Source organism: Centrocercus urophasianus, unplaced genomic scaffold (genome assembly GCF_019232065.1).
Source record: "Centrocercus urophasianus isolate 14NV4802_14NV808 unplaced genomic scaffold, USGS_Curo_1.0 seq_18, whole genome shotgun sequence".
In the NCBI taxonomy this organism is placed as follows: domain Eukaryota; kingdom Metazoa; phylum Chordata; class Aves; order Galliformes; family Phasianidae; genus Centrocercus; species Centrocercus urophasianus.
In genome coordinates this window covers 8,183,274-8,204,554 of record NW_024884733.1, presented here as the reverse complement: position 1 = coordinate 8,204,554, position 21,281 = coordinate 8,183,274, and the positions used below count along the sequence as shown (strand labels likewise).

Here is a 21,281-nt window from a genome sequence, read left to right as displayed (position 1 = left end):
TTGTTGAGGGGAATCCCAGCGGGGATGTGAAGGGTGTTAATACCCTTCAGGCCAGGCCTTTCCCTCCTGGGGCTTCTACGGCATTGTCTTTGCAATCTGCCGAAGCACAAACTTAATTCCTTTTTAATAATCAATTATTTCAGTCCAGGAACGTGTACTGTATTTTTTTTTTTTTTTTTTTGCAATCATATGTTCCTCAAGTTTATTATTATTTTCTATGAATATTTCTGGATATTTGTTTTAAACCAATCTTCAGGGGAACTGCTAGCAAACAGAGATAAAAGCCTTTTCAAAATCCTAACCCTGTTTCCCTTGCATTTACAGGAAGTGCTGAACAGTGTTCCAAAGTTCTGCTTTCCTTTTGATGTCGAAAGGTATGTTGCAGTTATCATTTATTTAAACATTTTATATGAAAGGGTATTTAGTGTGATAACAGGGAAATATTTAAAGGACAAATAAAAATACAGTACAGAAACATGCACCCCTGGATGAACATCACAGCAAAATACAACTTTTCTGGAGTTGTAAGGGTATGTCTTTCAGGATAGAGCAATATTCCACCTCTTGATTATATTTACTCCTGTAAATTACATATACTCCTGTATAATTGTTAACAACCTCTGTGTTACTATCAGCATATAATACAGTTTTGTTCAAGCAGCAACCATCATAAAAAAGTCACAAGTCTTTAGGATATAAATACCAGTACTGAAAATGTGTAGTTTGAGTTCAGAGAAATTAAAACTTTAATTGCATGGAAGTAACTGAATGTGCAGCTGATTTTTCTTAGAGTAGACTTAACAGCTAATTAATAATACATAATAATCTTACCTTTCTGGTATCCATTACAGTGTGGCATCCATGTAATGATGCAATAATTTAAATGGTTTGTATAAAAGTTTTATTAATTAAAACACTTATTTGAACTTGTCAAACTGATTAATGGTAATTAATCTATCACGCTCGCTTCTAAAACTCACGTTGTCCGAATCAGCAAAGATGGAGTTAAAAGCGTGATTTGCATAAGGAAGAAAGCTGCAGGCTGTAGCGCAGGCTGAGCCGGCTGCAGGGCAGCGTTGGCAGCGCTGTGAGCGAGAGCCCTGCAACAGCGATCGGCAGTGTAGTGTCAGTAGTGTGGTGCAAGGCAGGGAGGGAGGCTTTACAGGAGAACATGGCACGTACAGACTGTCATAAGCACAACTTCTCTGAAGAAAACTAGGCTCATTTAGCCGTTTATAGATGTTTAGTTGTTTGCATTTTGAACTGGCTAAACTTGCTGCCCTTCAAACTGTTTTGATGACCTAACCAGTGCTGTTCGTGTTGGCTGTAAAGCACTGAAGTCCTTAATGTGCTCGAGACGTATGCAGTATATCTGTGTAAAACTGATAAAGAAGATGAATAATGAAAATAAAAATTGAGGATAACAGAAAAAGGTGAGGTTCCGCTGCTGCCATCCAGTGGCAAGAATTTTATCAGTGGCAGCAAATAATTATTTTCAAATAACTACTTCAGTGTTAGCTGTTTCTGTTTATTCATTCAGAAGGCACTTAGTTGCTTATATGAGGCTGATAAACTTAATCAGAATTCTGTGGGAATATATTACTTTAACTGAGTATCCAAATGATGGGGGGGAAAATGATACAAGTTATGTGATGTTTGTTGTTTGCCCTTTGTCCTTCTGCTTCCAAGTACTTTTTCACCTCCATGTTTGACCAAAGAGCAGTGCTCTCAGACGGGAAACTTATATAATATCCATACACATTGGCAGTTGGACAGAAGCTGGGGTGATTTGTGGAAGCTGAGGTGCACGTTCCATTGACTGCTGACTGCTCAGCCTGCACGCAGCTGCCTCTGAAACCAGTTTCTATACAAGTGGCTTCTCCTTGGCTGGGGTTGGGAGCTGGGCTGTTGGGACCTGTGAGGGAGTACAGGCAGTGTGGGGTCCTGGGAAGTGAAGGTACTTGGGCAGGGGAGGTGGGCTGAACTGCCGTGGGCAAAGAGACAGAAGTACTGGATGCCCATGCAAGAGTGTCTGCTGCTCTTAACTTTTTGGGAGGAATAATTTAGGGCTGTGTTGTGCTTATGCTATTCAGTTCAGACATTTTCTACTGTAAAGGCATGTTGCCACTTGAAAATAAACAATACAAAAACTGTATAGTTGTCTTTTACTTTCCTGGAGGTGGATATTTTTGTTTTGAAAAGTATGGGACCAATGCAGACAAGTATCGATAAATATGTTGCTGTAACTCCTTTCTGTGTTTGTTTTATTTTTAAAAGAATGCTGTAGGTGTGACAAACACCTAGTTTTTTTCTAGCCATAAATATGCTTTTCACTTGTCTGCTGAGCATTTATTTTCTCGCAGGGAGAACAACCACAGACCATACAGTGAGTGCCCCCAAGTATTTTACAGGCTGCTTCAGTGGCAAGTTCTGTACAGAAAGCTTTCATTGAAGAGAAAAGCCAAGTTTCTATTTCACAGGTTGAGCTCATTGTACTTTAGGGAATATAGTTTCTCAAACTGTATTGTGAGATCTATCAGTATATAAACCACTGAGAGCACTTTGTGATCCTTGTAAGAGCTAGGAAAGACTAGAGCAGAAGTGGTATTTCCACTGATGCTAGTGATTGAGGTATCTGGAATAAAAAAAAATGACTTCGTTCCATACTTTGCTTCTGGGCATTGTTGCATGCAGCGGAGTTTCAGGCAACAGTGTCCTTTTTATTAAATAGATAAACAAAACTCATTTAAATAATAAATCAATGTTCTTGAAATTATGAAAATAATGTAATTAAAGCCCTGTCAAATCCCAGTGGTAAGTCCATCGTCACATTTTCCTCTGCCTCACCTGTACTCAATCAGTGAATGAATTGAAAAGTGGATGAAGTGAGAATGTGTTTGATTTTGTTGTATTCACTATGCGGTGATCATGGACTAAGATCTAGATTTGATTCTATGTGATACTGCTTACATTATCTCACTAGAAATACAGACTTCCATTTGGATGTATGAAGTAGCTGTACACTATTTGTTTTAATTATCACAATTGCATACTGTGAATGGTAATTTAAAATCTGTGGGTAACTCCCCTTAAATATAAGCTGGAAGTCAAGCCAAAAAGGCACAGTGGATGGCGTGATGTGTTAACCATTACTTAAACTTTGAGATATATACATACATGTATATAAATAGAAAGCAAACACATAATTTTGTTACTAACCCGGTATAGCTTACATTTTGTGCTAAAGAGGATTAAGTACTGAATTCTGCCATAGAAGTTCTTGAGCATTTACCCCGAGAGCCTACATCTTTTTTTGCAACTGAATTGTTTTAGGATTCATGAATTACACAACTGCACAACTTTTAAACTGTTCATTTGTTGATAGTCATGAATAAGTTTGCTTTTTCTCTGCTGTGGAATTCCTTTCTCTGTTTCTATTTGTGAGAAACAGGAGGATTGTACTTTTAAAAAATGTAGAGATTTTATCACTTCCTTCTAATATTTGCTAAGCTGATTTTTAAGTGTCAGAGAAAAACACCTTGTCTTTTTTATTCTTTGTAACCTTCATGCAAACGCTACATGATTATTTTTCCTCTTTCCCCTCAGTGATCTGTATTTTCACTCTCAACCTCAAACTCGTGTAACTTGCAGAGCCCCCACCTCACTCGCTAGCTGTGTTGGTAATTTTGTTGGATAATTGAGTGAGCATGCAGATGTTCTTCTCAGTCACAACTCAAAATCAGTCTTAAATTTCACTGTCACAGTTTGACTCTTCAGTTTTTCTGCACTTTGATTCTCTTTCCTTTGTTCCCTCCATAAATACTTCTGATCTCCCTTTCTCCTCCTCTGCTTTTTCCCCTTCAGGTTGTATTTCTTCTGTTGTTTGTGTAGTCCCTCTGTAGCCAAGACTTTGGAAGGTGTCTGTAGGACTAATATGGAGATAAGTGCCTTATTGATTTCACCTACTGTGCCCACCCAGTCACATGGTAAGGGCTATGTTGCAGAGCATAAGTGGCTCTGCTGCACGTGCTGTAGGAAGATTACTCGTTAGGTGTAGAATATTGCTCAAGTACGTGAACTACTGTGCCTATTATTTAGCTCTCAAACTATTAGAGTCAATGGCTAAACCATTTCTGTTGGTTTTTTGAGTAGCAATCTCTGGCTGTGGAGATGATTTGTGGCTGACAGAAATACTTAGTTAAAAAGTCAACAGATGAGAATAGAAAGTACTTAGCTAAGAATATATTTAACGTTTCAAGCTGTATAGATAAATTAAAACATCTCCTGAACACTTGAGTCATTCCAGTCAATCTGTAGGATGAGTTAGAAACTCTGAAATGAAGTAGTAATCTTGTAAAACTGAGTTTTTTTTCACTCTATCTCACTGTATTATACACATATATGCCTACAATTTATATTACATATGAGAAAAATCTGTGTAACGGCAGGAGGAACCCAAGTGGTGGAGTCATGATCACAGGGTGAGTTTAGAAGCAGAAACAATAGTTGCTGTTGGGGACAGTAATCAGTGGAAGAAAATGGCTCAAGCTGAGGTTGCAGAGTCCCCACTCCACCCCATCAGCTGGTGCTTCCACCTTTACATCAATTCCAGCTTGAATCTCTTTCTCGTTTTTTCTCTGATTTGGGGAGAATTAGGGTCAGTGGTTGGTGTGCTTTACTTTTCAGTGTCAGATTTGGAGAAAAAATACACTGAAATTTTTCAGTAGCAGTTGCCTGTAGTTAAGAACTGAGTAAGCTGAGTTAGTGAGTTGAGTAAGAACTGTGCCTTGCTGGTCAAGCATATGTGTGTGACACACATTATAATTAACGTTACCTGTAACTTTGTTTTGTTTAAAAAATATTGACTGAAATCTTTTCTGCCATGCATGGTTTTTCATTGTTTGGAAACAACAAAATCTCTCTGAAGTTCAAAGCCCTTTAGGAATTCCTAAGTGTGAAGGGCGATTCATTTTAAGCATACTGTGTCTCCTAAGCAGATAAATTTGGAAGAAGAGCAATTCTAATTAAGAATTAAGGATAAATGTGATGGTTAGACATGTTGTTTTTCATTAGAAGAGATTTAATTCCTGCCTTAATCAGCTCTCTCAAGGCAGCCTTGAAATGCAGCCTGCACAATGGCTATAGTGTAAACAGAGTTCTTTAAAACAGCTCTTTACCTGCTCTGTGCGTACCAAAGAGCCTTTTCTGTATTCTGCTGATATTAGAAAATTTTTAAAAACTGCTTTTATTCATATAGTGAACTGTAATAGCCTTGAAAGAGCCCATTGTAGTCTGCACAGTTAATAAGTGTTTACACACATTCTTTGCTACTGGTGATTTATTGTTGTTAAACTAAGATTAAATGTAAGCAGGCCATGCAGGAGCTGAAAGGAAGGGGGGGGGGGGGAAGCAAGACAGAGGAATGAGGGAGGAGGAGGTCAGCAACAGTTTGCAGTAGCGTGCCTGTGCTGTCTCCCTGCAAGTGAGCAGGTCACTTGTTTTGAAGTAATCCACAGGCCTGAGTTCTGTTTAAAAAAAAAATAAATTAAAAAAAATGTTTATCTTGTTCAATAGATCCTGTGCTCCATTGGAAAGTACAGGTAACATTTTGGTTGGGAAATTCTGGTAGGTAGGAATTGCATTTATCTACGTTGATTTTCCTCTTAAGGAAAATTGGTAGAAGCATCTTTGCTGTGATTTGGTAGTGTGGCCGAAGTCACAACTTGGCTTCAGAGACATGGGACCCAAATACCATAGCTAAAACTTGTGCACATAAAAATATGCAACGGGTGCATTAAAACTATTGTGCTAGTGCTTCTTGAATGTTTTGTGTTGAGTTCAGACATTGACAATATCAATCAGTGTGTGGAAATACGCAGCCATCATTAGCTTGTTCTTCTATGGCTGGCATACAGTCACTTTCACTTCTGCTGAAGAGGGGCAAAAAAGCAGGCCTCCTTGCTGCCCTCAGGTCTTGCATGGAGCTTTTGAAGTAGCAACCTAGAATGAAGTCAGTATTTGAAACTCTGATTAGAAAACATGCTGCGAATGACTGGTCTCTGGCTTTTGTTAGCTGTTCTTCTGAAGCAAATGAGACCAAATGCAAACTTCTAGGTTGTTTGTGGAGGTTCAGCCTTGGAGCTTTTCTCATCTCGAGCATCCAGAATGTGCTGCTTGCAGCTCCTCCTAAAGTCTGTGGGATGCAGCTTTCAAGCTGGGCTGTTCTCACACCAACTGTGAAAATGCTGCATAGTCTCTCTTGAAGGGAAAATGTTGAGTTGGAGGTGGTGAGATGGCATTGGGATTGCCTCCTGCTGGACTGCCATAATTTGCCTGTGCTATTTTTAATAAAATCTCAGAATTAAATCATATTTGGTCTCATGCATTGAAATTTTTACATGTGCTTTAACTGCAGTACAGTATATTCTCCTTTGTCATCTTCCAGTGTTGGGAAAGGAGGAGATAAATGAAAGGAAGGGCTCCTTACTGGTGTTAGATTCTTTAGGCTAAGGAATTGTTTTTAAGCAATAGTGGAGCAGAGGCATACGGCATGTGTGTACACAGTACATAAAAAGCAAAGCCTGCATAGTGGGGCATCTATTAAGACAGCTTTTGTAAATAGCTCATCACATGTTAGACTGAGGTACTATACCCTAGGCGGAGCACAGGATGCTGGCAGTGCTGCTGCTGAGGGACTTTGCAACACTTGGCTGTGTGCAGACCTGAGGGTTTCAGTGGAGATTTGCCTCTTTATTCCTGAGAGTAATAGAGACTTGGATAGAAAATGGCTTTATTGGCAGAGGAGTAATGAGACAATGTCACTGATGCTGTTGTGTCATATGTTATACGCAGGCAGCATCCTAGTTATCCTAAAGAACCTGAAAAAAAATTGAGTGAGAGCTATCAAGCATTTACTAAAAGTAAAGAGCATACTAGGTTGGTTCAGTTGACTGAAGATATTTGAGGAAAATACTTGTAATGAATTGAGCTTTATTACCAAACTTATTCTTTAAAGTCTGTTAATGATGGTGGATTTCTAATGATCACATTGGACTAGATATATATTGTTCTGTTATTTGTGCTCAGGGCAGGCTTTTATTTCAGGCTAATCACTGTGGTTGGAAGGGATGTGTCCAAATGGAAGTAAGTGGGAGTTCGGAGAGTCTGGGCAGTGGCATCACTTGGCCGATCTTTGAGCTCTTATCATCATCAATTAAGCATTTGCATGTGTCCCATTGTAAAAATCCCATTGCCTTCGATCTCCTACCTTTTTTTCCTTCCCATGGGCAACTTTTTGCTTTTTATTTTGCTGAAGGTTTTTTAAAAATATACGTATTGCAGGGGATAATTGGGGAAAAAGTGCACTTGGTGGGAGATGAAAGATGGTTCTTAGATTCTGAAGGAATTCTTTTTCAGCCACAGGTGACATATGTTAACCATATTGCTCTCTAGCAGGTGCTTAGGCATTCTGCTGAAGATGATGTAAGAATGAGAAAATAAGATGGTAGAATTATAGTCAGAACTGCTGTGTTGCCTTTCCAGAACTTCTACAGTGCCCATTAAAACTTTGCTGTATTTTACTTTTGACTATGCTATGCATTACCTCTCCTAATTGAAAATGCTGAGTCTACCTAAAGCTTATTTTTTTTTCTGGGAATTGTTGAAAAAGTGCAGTATGTTTTTCCGTGAATAAGGTTAAGATGTAGTTTGTGTTCTTAAGTACTTATATGGAATGCATTTCATGATTTCTATGAAAATCACCCAAGTTTGACCAGACTGAAAAGCCAGTTTTAAGCTTGCAATGTGCTTTGCTTTATGAACAGATCTCTTCCTCTGTCTCTATGATCTTGTAATGTTGTATTTTTTCTATTTTTCCCCAAACTGAAGTCCCAACCATTCTAAATCTGTCTTTATAATTCAGCAGCTGCTTTCTCTCATTCTTATTTTCCCTACTCTGTACCTTCCATAACTCCTGCACCTTCTGTTCTGTGTTGTGGGGGTCTGAGCTACACACAGCCCTTGAAGCGTGGGCTCACTGAAGTGGAGGTGGCCAGGTCTGGGTGGTGCAAAGATGGCAGCAGGAGTCATGGATGAATGAGGGAATGGGGCTCTTCGGTGCCTGCAGAAGAGGTGGGATGAAGGAGGGAAGGAAAGGATAATCTGAGAGGAAGAGCAGTGAGGTTTGAGCATGAAAATGCTGGAGAGCAGTGACTAGTGACTAGAAAACACTGCTAGTGTTTTCTATCATCTGGTGTTCTTATGATCCGTATCTAATTTTTCAGGGTGTCCCAAAACCAAGTTGGACAGCATTTCACTTTTGTGCTCACCGACATTGAAAGTAAGCAACGGTTTGGATTTTGCCGTTTGACGTCTGGAGGCAAAGTCTGCCTCTGTATTCTGAGGTAAGCTGCATGTGAAAAATGGAGTAGAGAAGTGAATATAGGACAAATGTAATATCTCTTCAAATCTGTTAATACTTCTTCTCAACAGTTATTAATAATAAATATTTACTATTATCAGTGCACTGCTTCTTTTCAATGATGTTACCATTGATTTCAGATGAAAAGTGGTCCCAAGTTCCATACGATGGTTTCAATTTGTATAACACAGGAATTTTACACTCTAGCTTTGCAGGCTTTGAGCATTATGTGGATATTTTTAATTTTTAATGGAGTCTTTGGCAAGTATCCAGTCAGTTTCATGATGAAATACACAATTCTATATTCCTGTACTTGGAAGCAATTTTCAGGTGTCTTCCACCTTTTACATGTAAGAAACTCCAGAATGAGATGAATCATCAATGTACAGCATGGCACTGTGGTACAGAATTGACACTGAGAATTAGGAAATTGACCTAATTTAAATAGTTTTTTTTTTTTTCTTTCTGGTTATTCTTTATTTTTCTGTAAAGTAATAGGTTTAGTGATGAAGGGGGGGGGGGGGGGGAAAGGTAAGCTAAAGTCTTTTTGTATTGTGCTTTATTATAAAGCAAAATTGCCTTCAAGTATTCAAGTAATAATCTGTCAGCATGCAGTACCTATGGAGGAAATGGGGGCATCTTTTCTGGAACCCTTCTGACATCCAGAGTTTTAAACTGATTCCAATCTATTGTTTGGAGTGCTTGTGCAGTGGTTCTTCTGGGGTAAAGGAAAAAATTTGGGAGGGATCACATGGAGCCAATTAATTTCCAACAATACTTCTGTAATAATGCTGCATAATGATTTAGTTCAGGCATTTGGAGGATAAAATACTTAACCCTTTTTGTTGTGGCATTTTTTGTTGATGTGTCTTGTTAAGCACTGTAGAGAATGTATGCATATGCTTCTAGCTTTTTTTTTTTTTTTTTTTTTTGAGTTAAATTTTTCTTCCTTCATCAAGCTAGAAACAGAATTTATGATTCTTACTCCTAACCTTGCCTGTCTAGATTCTAATGCTGCAGTACCAATCACAGAATGGCCTGCGTTGAACAGTATCACAACAATCATATAGTTTCAACCCTCCTGCCCACGGGCATGATTGCCAACCACTACACTGTGATGCCCAGAGCCATGTCCAGCCTGGCCTTGAGTGCATCCAGGGATGGGGCTCAAGTGTGCATATTTAATTACTGTCTGTAGTACTGCAAAGAAAAAGGTGCATGTTCTCAGCTGGTGTAAACTAAGGTATTTCTTTTAACATTTCCGCAGAGACATACATCAGTTAGAGATTAGCCAGTGGTCTGTTACTTGACAGGAGTAAGTAGGAAAATGAAAAGTGGCAAGCTATAATTTTTCACTGAATCTTAATCAAAACATTGCCTTTATTGCTTTTATTGTGACAATTTCAAATTTACAATGCAACATTGAGTGCATAACAGCATTAGCTTCATGGAACTGTACTTCTAGATTGGTAGCCCTTTTCTCTCCAGTTTATATGTTAATTTGAAATAGCGTTTCTTGGATAGAAAGAATGTATTAATGTTTTCATTGAAGTGTCTTCATATCTGGTCTGGTTTCTCCAAGATTTGTTAGGAATGACCGAGTGAAAGAAGACCCGCTAGCGTACTCCTATTGGTATTTATTCTGTCTCTGCCTTGTTCATATTTATCTTCAATTAACCAATATGAAAGACCTTTAAATGAAGGGTTGCTGTCTTAATATGTAAAGATTTTGTACACGTGTGCACAGTTGCTTCTTCCATATTTCAAAGTACCATTAATGTACATTCAGTATGTATATACACAAAGACACTTCTGTAAGAACAGTTCAAACTACGTGTCTGTCACACGTCTAGTAATATTGAAGTTTATATAAACATACAAATGTGGGCATACAAAAATGCCATATCTAACTACCACCCATCTACATATACACATATTGTGTATCTCCACTAAGAAGAGGACTGTGTTTAAACTGGGAAGGGCAACAAAACTGGTGAGGGGTCTGGAGCACAAACCTTATGAGGAGCGGCTGAGGGAGCTGGGATTGTTCAGTCTGGAGAAGAGGACGCTCAGGGGAGACCTCATTGCACTGTACAACCTCCTGAAGGGAAGCTGTGGTGAAGAGGGATCTGGTCTCTTCTCCCATGCAACGAGCAGGACACGGGGCAATGGCCACAAGTTGCATCAGAGAAGGTTCAGGTTGGACATAAGGAAGAACTTCTTCTCTCAGAGAGTGGTCAGGCACTGGAATGGCTGCCCAGGGAGGTGGTGGAGTCACCGTCCCTGGCAGTGTTCAAGATGCGTCTGGATGACGTGCTGCGTGATATGGTTTAGTACTAGTGGTGTGGCAATGGTGATGAGGAGACGGTTGGACTGGATGATCTTATAGGTCGTTTCCAACTTTGTGATTCTTGTGTGATTCTTGGATGATACTTACACAAGCAAAGCAAACTTAAACTGCTGGCTGAGGCTTTAACACAGACTAGAGGCAGTTGAGTATAAAAAAACTTCACTGATAGTAGTAGGAAACTAAAATCCAAGTAAAAATATCTTAAAGGAATGGCAGGAACAAGCTAATCACAGTGATGAGAAAGAAATTCTATAGAAATTTGGGTAGGCTGATGAGTAGAGAACAGAATACAGCAAGTCTCTTGTGAATATCTTTTGTGGGTGGTATCAATTCATGTGTTAACCTTTGCCAGGCTGGCGAAGTATAGGGTTTTGAACTGCAAAGTGAAGAAAAGACTACTTGTCCTGAAACTGTATGCAATCAATATAAAAGCTGCTCGTGAAATTAGGTCTTGTAGCTTATCTCTCTATAATTCATTTTCTTTCCTTCTTATTTGAAATGCTAATTAAAGGAAATAATTTTTGAATTTTCCGCCATGTAGTGCTACATTAAACTGGAGAATTTTAAGCAGAACATCTACTTGGGTTGTAGATACAGGAATACTGTAGATGCTTCGTGGTTTTGTACACTTGATATACACAGAATGTGAACAGAATTCTCTCTGAGGTCAGAGTAAGTGCTAATACAGTGAAACAACTACACCTGATGTGGTTATCCCAGGCATTTCCATCTGAAGAAATTACTAGTGCTACGGTATGGTCAAAAACAGTCAAGCAGAATTTGTCTGTATTTGCCAAATTCAATGTGCAAATGAGTGCAAAATCATAATAAGGTGAGAGAACAAATCTTGGATCGTTCTTCAGAAATGTAGAGGGATTCCTTTGCAACTCTTTTGACTTGTTTGGTTTCCTCTATTTTTAAATGACGAGGCTACTTTGTGTGAAGCTCTGGGTGTGAGTCCTGCTGTGCCACTTCCTTCTCCACAAACCATTGAGCTCATGTAGCCCCTAAGAACTTGGGTACCACAACAGGAGTATTGTAATGTATTTTTGTTCTTATATACCGTACTGGATGTTTTCTTGTTCAGTTTTCCATATGATAATTTTGGCAGCTCATAATTGAAGTGGCGCAATAGAAATTTTATATAGAAACAATACCCAAAATAATTAAGTATCTGCTATTTATATCTCTGCTGTTTGTAGTAGAAATAATGCTTCGACTTCACAGTGAACTGATTTTGAATTACTTGAATGGTTTTAATATGTAATTTATGTAACTTGACTGATCTTTTCTTTGTTAAAAATCTTGAAACTGTTGAATGTGAAGTTGACCTTATGTACCTAGAGAAATGCAAAATGCATCATTAAAATTTTCAGTCGTAGATTTCAATAATTTTTACGACTGTAAAATTGTCACCTATGTTTCCAAATGAAATGCTATAATAAAGAAGACAGGTTTATGTGGTAACTCTTTGTAGTTCTTCAGTTCAGGCCATTCTTGAAGCCTTCTCTCTCTTCCTTTAGGCAAATCCCTTAGAAGCAGAATGTTTCAATTTTACACATTTTGTGTCAATTTTCCAGACAGAAAAGTAGCCCCTAGACATTAGACATTTAGCTACGGAAAGGCAGTTTCCTTAGTTTTATTTGATTACTAGAAGTTAGATTCCTGCTGATAGTTCAAGACTGTTAGTGGTTACCTGACTATTTGACAGAAAACATTTCCTTTCCTTTATTTAACCTTTGACTCATGAATGTAAAAGTTTTATCAGAGTTATAGCAGAAGCACAAGTGAGGTGGAAGCCTACTTACTGCAACAAGGGTTATGCACGACTTTGGGTAAAGTCTGAGCTCCTGTCTTGTGGCTCATTTGGATTAAAAGAAAATGCTAAGTATGTTTCTAATTAGCCATGAAATATCTCGTGCTTGTGTTTTCATGACAGGCAGTGGCTGTACTCTTAAAGACCACTGTATTCTAAAACAGGAAATAGGTATCTTTTAAAACAGTCGTGTGTATTTTGATATTCTTCTTTGTTGTGTGAAGGCAACTTTATAGGAGTTGGAGGTTTTCATACGTTTGTCTTGTACATTCGTTTCTCAAAGGAGTATTAGTTGTAACGTGCTGTCTGTGAAGGCAATGTGTACAATTAGAGAGCAATGAGAAAGCAGTAATCTCATTTGAGAATCTATGTTCTTTTTATTTGATGAAATCAGATCTTGATGGTCTTTGCTTTCATGCTGTCGATGTTTTGATTTGTCTTAAATTTTCAAGTTTAAGTAGCATGCTGAGATTATATTAACATAGTATCTACGGTACTTAAAGGTTTAAAGCAATTCTTTATCTAGTTTTTCACCTCAGAAGGAAGTTGGTATTTTTAAACTATGTGCAAACAGTCTGGTTTTTTTACAGTGTGTCTGTGATTATGTGTACATCTGAATGTGCATCATCTCCCTCATCCTGCTAAGAGAGCAAGCTCATGTAAGAGTACTCGGGTCAGCATGCCTTACCCTTCCCTGGTTTTGTGCTCGGGTTCATTAATTTCAGGTGATGAAATTGGCCTCATATATCTATTCAAAAACTAAATTTTAGTTTTTGCAATAAGAGGGGAGCCAAGATCATAGATACATGACAGAAATATTGTTCCTACTTCAATAAAATATTAACATTTATAGCACGCTGGTCATAAATGTTCATTATGAAAAACAAACAATCAGATAAGATTTTAGAATATTCTACAATGACAAAAAAAAATGATATGCTTGGATGATATAGCCTGCTGCTGCTCAGGTGATGGCAAAACACTGGAAGGGTTTAAATGATGTAAACTATTCTTGTATCTATGCTTATAAAGGTTTTTTTGCAGTTTGCACCTTGTAGTTTGACTTGGATGAAGTGGTTGAGCTATGCTCTGATCTCTGCTGCAGCTGGGGGCTGGCAGAGCAGTTTGCTAGCTGCAATGTCTGCAGGGATCCTGGCGGTTGTGCCCAGCAGTTTTGTTTTCATGTCCAGGATGAGGGAAATGTGATTTCAGAAGGTCATAGGTCAGGAGTTCCAAATGGAATAAAACTCCAAAACCAGTAGGTTTAGGAGCTACTGCAACAAGGATGCGCAATGTTCAGGCCCAGAAGCAGTGAGTGGTAGTATGGAGGTGTGGTTGTCCACTTGTTCTTCACTCTAAGAACTAGAGTCTATTTCTAAAGCCTTACCAGCTGCTTACTGAGAATGGAGCTATTGCAAAGGAAGTGTAACCCCTTGCTCTGCTCACTGGACAAAAGTAGCCTTGGCTTCTGAAACATCTGAGATTTCCCCTGGTGGATTCCACTTCCGTGTTAGGGAAAGCTTAGGTATAAAATGAAATAAAAATCTTTCAGTCTTTACTTCCTCTCCTGTCCCATATGAAAATATGAACAAGCCATATTAATCATGCTTTTTGTTTTAGTAATGTGTTTTTTATTTGTGGAAAAAACTCTAAGAAAGAAACTAGAAGGTATCTAATTTGTAAGTAAGGAATAATTTATACTTGCAATGTCTGGTAAACTACATATTGCATCTGTATCATAAGCTTAAGTAGAGACTATGGAAAGCTCTGATGTCACAGTTAAAGGTAAATAATCTGTAAATAGATGACAGAAAAAAAAGGCAATAATGATACTGAGCTTCTCTTCTCATACCGTTCAGTAATGTCACATTTATCTTGGATTCTATTTAACTAATCAAATATTGCACAAATATGGGTTGCAGACTTATGGTAGGAGCCTTTGAAATAGTGGTGTTATTGTGCTTGCAGTATCAGTAAATGCTCAGCTGTTTATAGAAATTGCTACTATGTATAGAAATGGCTTCATAGAGGGAAGACTTTATATATTCTTGTATATATGTGGCATCTGTGCTATTCTGTAGCGATGCACGACTTGCCTGATATGGGGTACTGGCTCTGCCTAGGTAGATGGTTTGTGGCAGTCTGCCCAGGCACAGCAGAGTGTAGAATGTCAAAATAGCAAGTAAAATTACCAGCACAACTACTGAAAGCTTTAATAGACAATGGGACTGTGATTTAAAGCTGTTTGACAGTGCTTAAAGTGATTATTTTTTTGGGGGATGCATTTAGCGTAATGAGAAGCAAGAATATTATAAGCTAATCTACATGTACATGGGACTTAAAGTAGATTTCCACCTTACTGTGTAAAGTGAATTGGTATACATAATAGATCTGAAGTACTGAGGTGTCAGCTTCATAATAAAGCAAAACCCAAGTCTTACCGAATAGGTTTGGTTAGTAGATAGATTGTAAAGGAGTAGAGCTTTGCTACAACCTATCAGTGATGTACCATTAAGCTGAAGTTTGTGAGAAACGGGTTTATAAGCATTTTATTTACATGTAAAAATGCAAAAATGTACTAGTCATTTTATGGTAGGTTTCATAAACAGTGGAAAAGTACACTGATATCTTAATGTTTCTTTCTTTCCTCTCCCTTTTTAGTTACCTACCCTGGTTTGAAGTATACTATAAGCTTTTAAATACTCTGGCAGATTATTTGGCTAAAGAGCAGGTAATTTTACATTTTACGTAGTCTACTTCTTTGTGTGAAAGATTTTGCAGCAGTAACAGTACCAAATAATGGTCACTACTTCAAGTGCCATAAAGTGATTCTTCACTGTTTAATTTTAAGTAAAATTTAGTGCAAGTAAAAGTCATTAAACTTGTTATACTGGAGTTCAATCAATGTGAATGTCGGGCCACAACTATCACTTGAATATCACATGAATCTTAGAAAGCTGCTGAGAATCTACCTTTCTGAAGTGTCAGTCTTGGTATAAACAAGTCCTGGGTGAAGTGTGAGCAAAGTGTTACATCACTGGAGAACTCTATGATGCATTGATTGTAAACTGTAGATTTCTGGAACTATCTGATTATCAGTTACAAACACTTTTTTTCAGAACTGCATAAAATATGATGTACTGTTTCACCCTTCACATTAACTAAAAACTACCTCTCGTAATTCTGTCATCTCAACTAGCAAGACAAAATTGCTTGCAACATTTGGTGAAGAATCATGATAGTTTAGTTTGCATATTCATGAGCAATTAAACGTATTCTAGGATTATACAGGGAAGGAAGTAGTGGCATCTGTTTTTATGGAGAACACTGTAGCCATGTCTTTCTGATTTAACTGCATTAGACTACAAGATGGAAATTTAAAAAAGGAAAAACATCAGTGGATGGCCATATGCTGATTGGAAAAGCTGATGTTGAAAAAATAGATGAACTATTTATTAAGCAGTTGTTATGCACTACAGTAAATGGACTTCATGTAATAAATAGAAACATTACTCTAGATGTTGGATTAGTTAAATGTATTCTGTATGTGTAGTTTAATCACTAGTAGTCTGAATCTTTAAACTGAGCTTTGTATTTGGCTCTTATTTCACTATAGCAGTAAAATGGTTATTAAGGAGGTATTTGACCTCAATAGGAAGATGGGAATCATTTTCTCCTCTGCTTCTGCTCCACTGTTCAGTGGTTTTGGCATTGTACAATCACTTTAAGTTGCTAGATGAGGCTTGTTGTGCTGTATACTGAGAATCTCAGTATTGATGATCAGAAAGTTTTAGCAGTGTGTAGAAGTATGTGCTTCATTGTACTGCTTCATACCATATATACTGAAGAGGCTGTCATGCTTTCCCAGGCACTGTGTGACCAAGAGTGTACAATTCAAGCATAGCTGCACATTTAACAAGGTTTTTTTGTTAGATGAGTACCATGGCTAACTGTTTTAGGAAGTCTAAATATCCATTTTAATGCTATTTTCAGTTGCAAATAATAACTAAAAAATAACTAATTTATGGAGTACATGAGGAAAAATATAAGAATTTTTCTAACATAAATGAAGTTGGCTTGACTCATTTAAATTATATTTAATTACTTCATGGGAAATTGCAATTGTCTTTCTCACTAAATGTGTATATGTATGATATAAGTTGTTTGACATGTAGTAAATTGTAATAATTCTTTTATGTAATGATTAATTACTTTTAAAAAATATTCCCTTTAGGAAAATGACTCAAAGGATTTGTTAAAATCTTTGTATAGCCATCCTGTGCCAAAGGCAAATGCTTTGGTCAGTTTAAGTGTGGTAAGTATTCTCTGCATTATTCCTAATTCTATTGCCTAATCCAAAATGCCTAATTATGGTTAAAACAATCCTTTTGTAAACTTTAATCTTAGATGGCTTTCCATCATTAATTGGCTTGGATAATCTTTTTAAGCTTTGATATTTTTTTTTCTGCGCAGAATAGTTTCTTTCTATCTGGAGTTGTTGTCTTAAAGTCAGTCAAAAAGAAACAAATTGGATTTTTCTCTGTGAATGAAAAAGGAAACTGAGGTGGATTGTGGGATTTAGTACTGCTAGAACTACTACTTTGTGTTTCTTGTTCTTTCTTGCAGATGATTTTACATTTTTTTCAATTGTCTATAGAGTCCTAGTATTTTCATTCTTCAAACAATAATAATCCACTGTGTCTTGAAGGCCTTGCAGTCTTGCATGGTGTTTCTCACCAGAACGTACAGCTGTTTTTTGAGGCTACAGTTTGATTTTTTTTCAGTGTATTTGTGTATGTATGTGCATACGTATATTTGTTTTGTCCTTATAACAAATGTTATTTTTCAGTATGTAACAGAAATTAAAATAATTTGTTCAGAATGACATAATATTATATTATATGAGCCTACAGTAGTACCCTCTGGTATATGGAATAATATTTTACTGTTGCTAACTGCAGTGTTATAACCAATTCTAATTTAGAAATCGTAAAACACTTAGTAACATCCTTTAAAAATCCTCCTGTGTTTCAGTAGGACATAAATTTTTAAGATTTTTTTCCTTTTGTTTCCTGGAAAGCTTTGCTGTCAGTGCTGTGTTTCATCTTGTACAGAGCTTTCCTATCTCAAATGAATGTTGTGGTGAACTTTGGAGTGGAGGATACAACCAGCAACATTGGGATGACAAATTGCTTGCAATTAAGTTGATGCTTGCTGGTTTTATTTCAATATTAGTTGACGTTTGAATTCATTTTTTCTCAGCTGTCTCTTGTTCCCAGTAGTTTGTTCCATGAAAGAGTTTTGTTATCTTTTTAGCTGAACAATGATAATCCAAATGTGGGCTGGTTGCCAAACGCTTGGCTGCAGGCACAGATGAGCAAGTACTGTGGGTTCAGGCAGGGAAAAGCAGGATGGAGTAGGTTCCCTTGAATCAAAATGTGTTTTGGATCTTCAGGCATCTATTTTCATAAGCTCAGTGCTGCAGGGAGTAGGGAAATGTTTGTGGCCACTTTCAACTCTAACTTTGTGTGTCAATCTTTATATCAGTGTCTCTTTCTGTCTTCTTGTGTATTGTAAATAGGCAAGAGTGGAACAGTCAGCGGTCATAGACTTAAAAGAAGCTATAGTCTGAAAAATAATTGTAGGAATAACAGCATGAGGTTGTCTTTCATGGTGCCAGGATGAGTCTAGATCAAATTTCATGAAGCAGAATTAAAAAGATTCATCTCCCCAAATACTCAGATATGCAGAGTAAGGCTCCTAGATGTTGAACTGGCGCTTAAATGGCAGACCATGATGGTACTTAAAATTACGTGTACATAATCATGCATAAAATATGCCAGTATCCAGATACATGGTTTTTCACAGTAAATTTCAGTAAGTAGGACACCAAAATGCCTTGATCTATTTAAGAACCATGTTCTCTCCTTGCACTTCTGTCTTGTTACAAGCAATCTTTGATTCTATGAAACTTTCTGTCTCTTCCATTTTACCCATGGAGGGCCAACAAAAGTGCTTTTTCTTTTGTTGGAAAAGTTAGCTAAGCATGAATTTAGATGGGGGTGAAACATACAAAATAAAGCATATTCTCAGAACACATTTTAGACATGGGAAGCATTGGAATCATCTTTGCTCTATTGAAAAGCTAAAAAAAAAAAAAATCAATCTTTCTCTCATATTGCATAAGAACCAAGAGATGATTTTTGCGAGTAAGCAAGTTTTGAAAAAAGAGCCTTGCCTTGTGTCGGTGAGTTTAAAAGGCACTATCTAAAACCTATTGTAATTAAAGTAGTGATTACTTGCTATAGGATATGTTTTCTGATTTCAGGCTTATTTATACTAACCTTTTGGAAATTCTGCTCTTGTCTATAGCCTAAAAGAGCATTATTGACCTTCTGTTTAAACCAATGTAATTTCAGAGTATAACCAAAATCAAACACTTAAACTTAACGAAATTTGCATTTTCTAGTTTTCCTTTTTTACAGAAGACTTTATACGAGACAGCAACTATTAATTTAGTATGTTTTTCATGGTCATACGCACCCTCCTAAGAGAGTTCTCAAAGATGTGCGAGGACTCCATACCATGTTATTTTTGCTGCTTTATGGTTCTTAATGGCTTCAGTAATGCATCTTTGCTTCTCATAGCTCTAACTTCCTTTTTTGTTCAGTGAGTGAAGTATTACTAACTTCTTAATTATGAATAATTACTAGTCCAAGTTATTAAATCCATTAATCAGAAAATGTGTTGTTAAATTTTCTGCACTCTTATTAAGTATAGAAAACAATTTTCTCATCTAAGAATGTACTCTTCTCTTTAAGAATGTACTGCATTAATCTCAGTATTTTCCTATTCCTGACTACAGGAAAGACTTGACTTTTTTTTTTCCTGTTGATGTTTTTAAAAAAAAAAAAAAATAAAATCCTGGAATGTCTCGTGCAGATGCACTGATTTTTTATTTATTTTTTTTTTTTTTTTAAGTTAGTGATGGTTTTTGTTTTTTTTGTTCTTGAGCTATTGCCAATTGATCTAATATGTGGAGAAAATTTTCTATTCAATGTATCAAACTGGTTTAATAAGAGTCTTTTCCTACACAGACTATATTGTATTAATATATTTTTTTGCTTGAACACCAGACACTATCTTAGACTTCTTTTTTTGTTCTGTTGTATCTTTTTCAAGTTTGACTTAAACTGTTTTTGTGTTGCTAATAATGGTAAAAAATATGCAGTATAAAAGCAGAGATCTTAAGAAAAATTAAAAAAGCCTTAAAATAACAAAAGCTAAAAATTCAATGGTTATCACATTTACTTAATATCTGCTTCAAGGTTTTTTGTCCTTCAAGTCTTAGACTAATTATGAAAAATATCTTAAAATTATGGAGTTAAATCTGTATTTGACTACTAAAAGCGCTGGATTAAGGAGAACAATTTAAACTACATCTGTTTTCAGTTTAGTGCATTTTATGTTTACATTCTAACTGGCCTCAAACATAAGATTATAAAATTGTGAATGTTTTTCATAAATGATTGTGGAATGTCGAACTGTCAGACCTTGGATTTCTGTTAGCACATTTTGGATTTGAAGATGTTTGGAAAGAGACAAGACGGCATATTAAGCAATAATATTACCGTTCTCATTAATTGTCATGGAAATGATTTTTCCTTACTCGTTGTAAATTTACATTTTGTTCTTTAACATTTATTTTTGTGCTTGAAATTTTTAAAACCAGTGCTGAAGCTACTCTGACATGAGACATTTAAACCTGGCTTAATTGCATTCTAACAGCACCACAGTGTTTTGTTCACTTGGTTTGTGTGCTGTATTAAGCCAGAAATTGTGATTTCATGATGTGATTTGCTTAGTTATTTGTCTGGTAATAGTAAGAATCCTACTGGAAACCTGGCTATTTGCTTAAACAAAGATGGGGTTGGAAATCCTAAATGTGAGATATTTTAAAAATAATTTTGATTGCTGTGTATATAAATTATTCATTTTTTCCCCATTGATTAGCACTTGTATTTCATTACTCCTGATATAACTGGATTGCCAACAATCCCTGAAAGTGTAAGTATGCAGTTTCTTTTTAAGAAATTTGGATGTATAAGCCTCATTCTTTCAATAGGGCTGTGCTCTGCTTTTATCAATAGGTGGATTTTTCTGTGACTGTTTTTAGAATATGATTGATGTCTATTATTATAACCTTTAGCTAGTAAAGTTACTCTTGCATGCATTGTTAAAGCATTGTACATTTTTTGAGCATTACTGTCTGCCTTTTGTTCATAATTACTTTGTTTGCATTTATGGGGGTTATATATGCAAAACATTCTACTTACATAGCTAGTGTTGTTTGAATATCTGCCCTTTAAATGCTGCTTTGCTAAGCTGCAAATTTAGCTATCAAGATAGGCAGTTAAGTTTTATTTAAGAAGGCATTGTTTCAGGCTTTTGGAAAACATACTGTACCTGCTCGTATGCGGATGGTAACCATACACCAGAAATAATTACTGTTATTTTTTAATGAAAGATTTCGTTCTGTAGAAGCTGATTTCTTGGTAGTGCTGCAGTACAAATGCAGAATGTGAGATCACGTCCTAGATGATGTGTTTAGATAGAAGGTATTTAATTGGTTACCTAACTTTCTGCTTTCTAGTTCTGCATTAAATTGGGAATTCAACAAGGCTTTATAGGTTTGC

General features: G+C 36.7%; 1 protein-coding gene across 1 annotated transcript in view; it reads left to right on the top strand.

Moving 5' to 3' along the window:
• DENND1B (DENN domain containing 1B) overlaps positions 1–21,281 on the top strand; it is a 144,322-nt gene that overhangs the window by 47,683 nt on the left and 75,358 nt on the right. Inside the window, exons 4-8 of the mRNA XM_042818985.1 lie at positions 325–374; positions 8,283–8,402; positions 15,247–15,316; positions 16,820–16,900; positions 20,599–20,652. Of these exons, the coding sequence (XP_042674919.1) occupies positions 325–374; positions 8,283–8,402; positions 15,247–15,316; positions 16,820–16,900; positions 20,599–20,652 (375 nt within the window). The remainder of the gene's footprint in view (positions 1–324; positions 375–8,282; positions 8,403–15,246; positions 15,317–16,819; positions 16,901–20,598; positions 20,653–21,281) is intronic.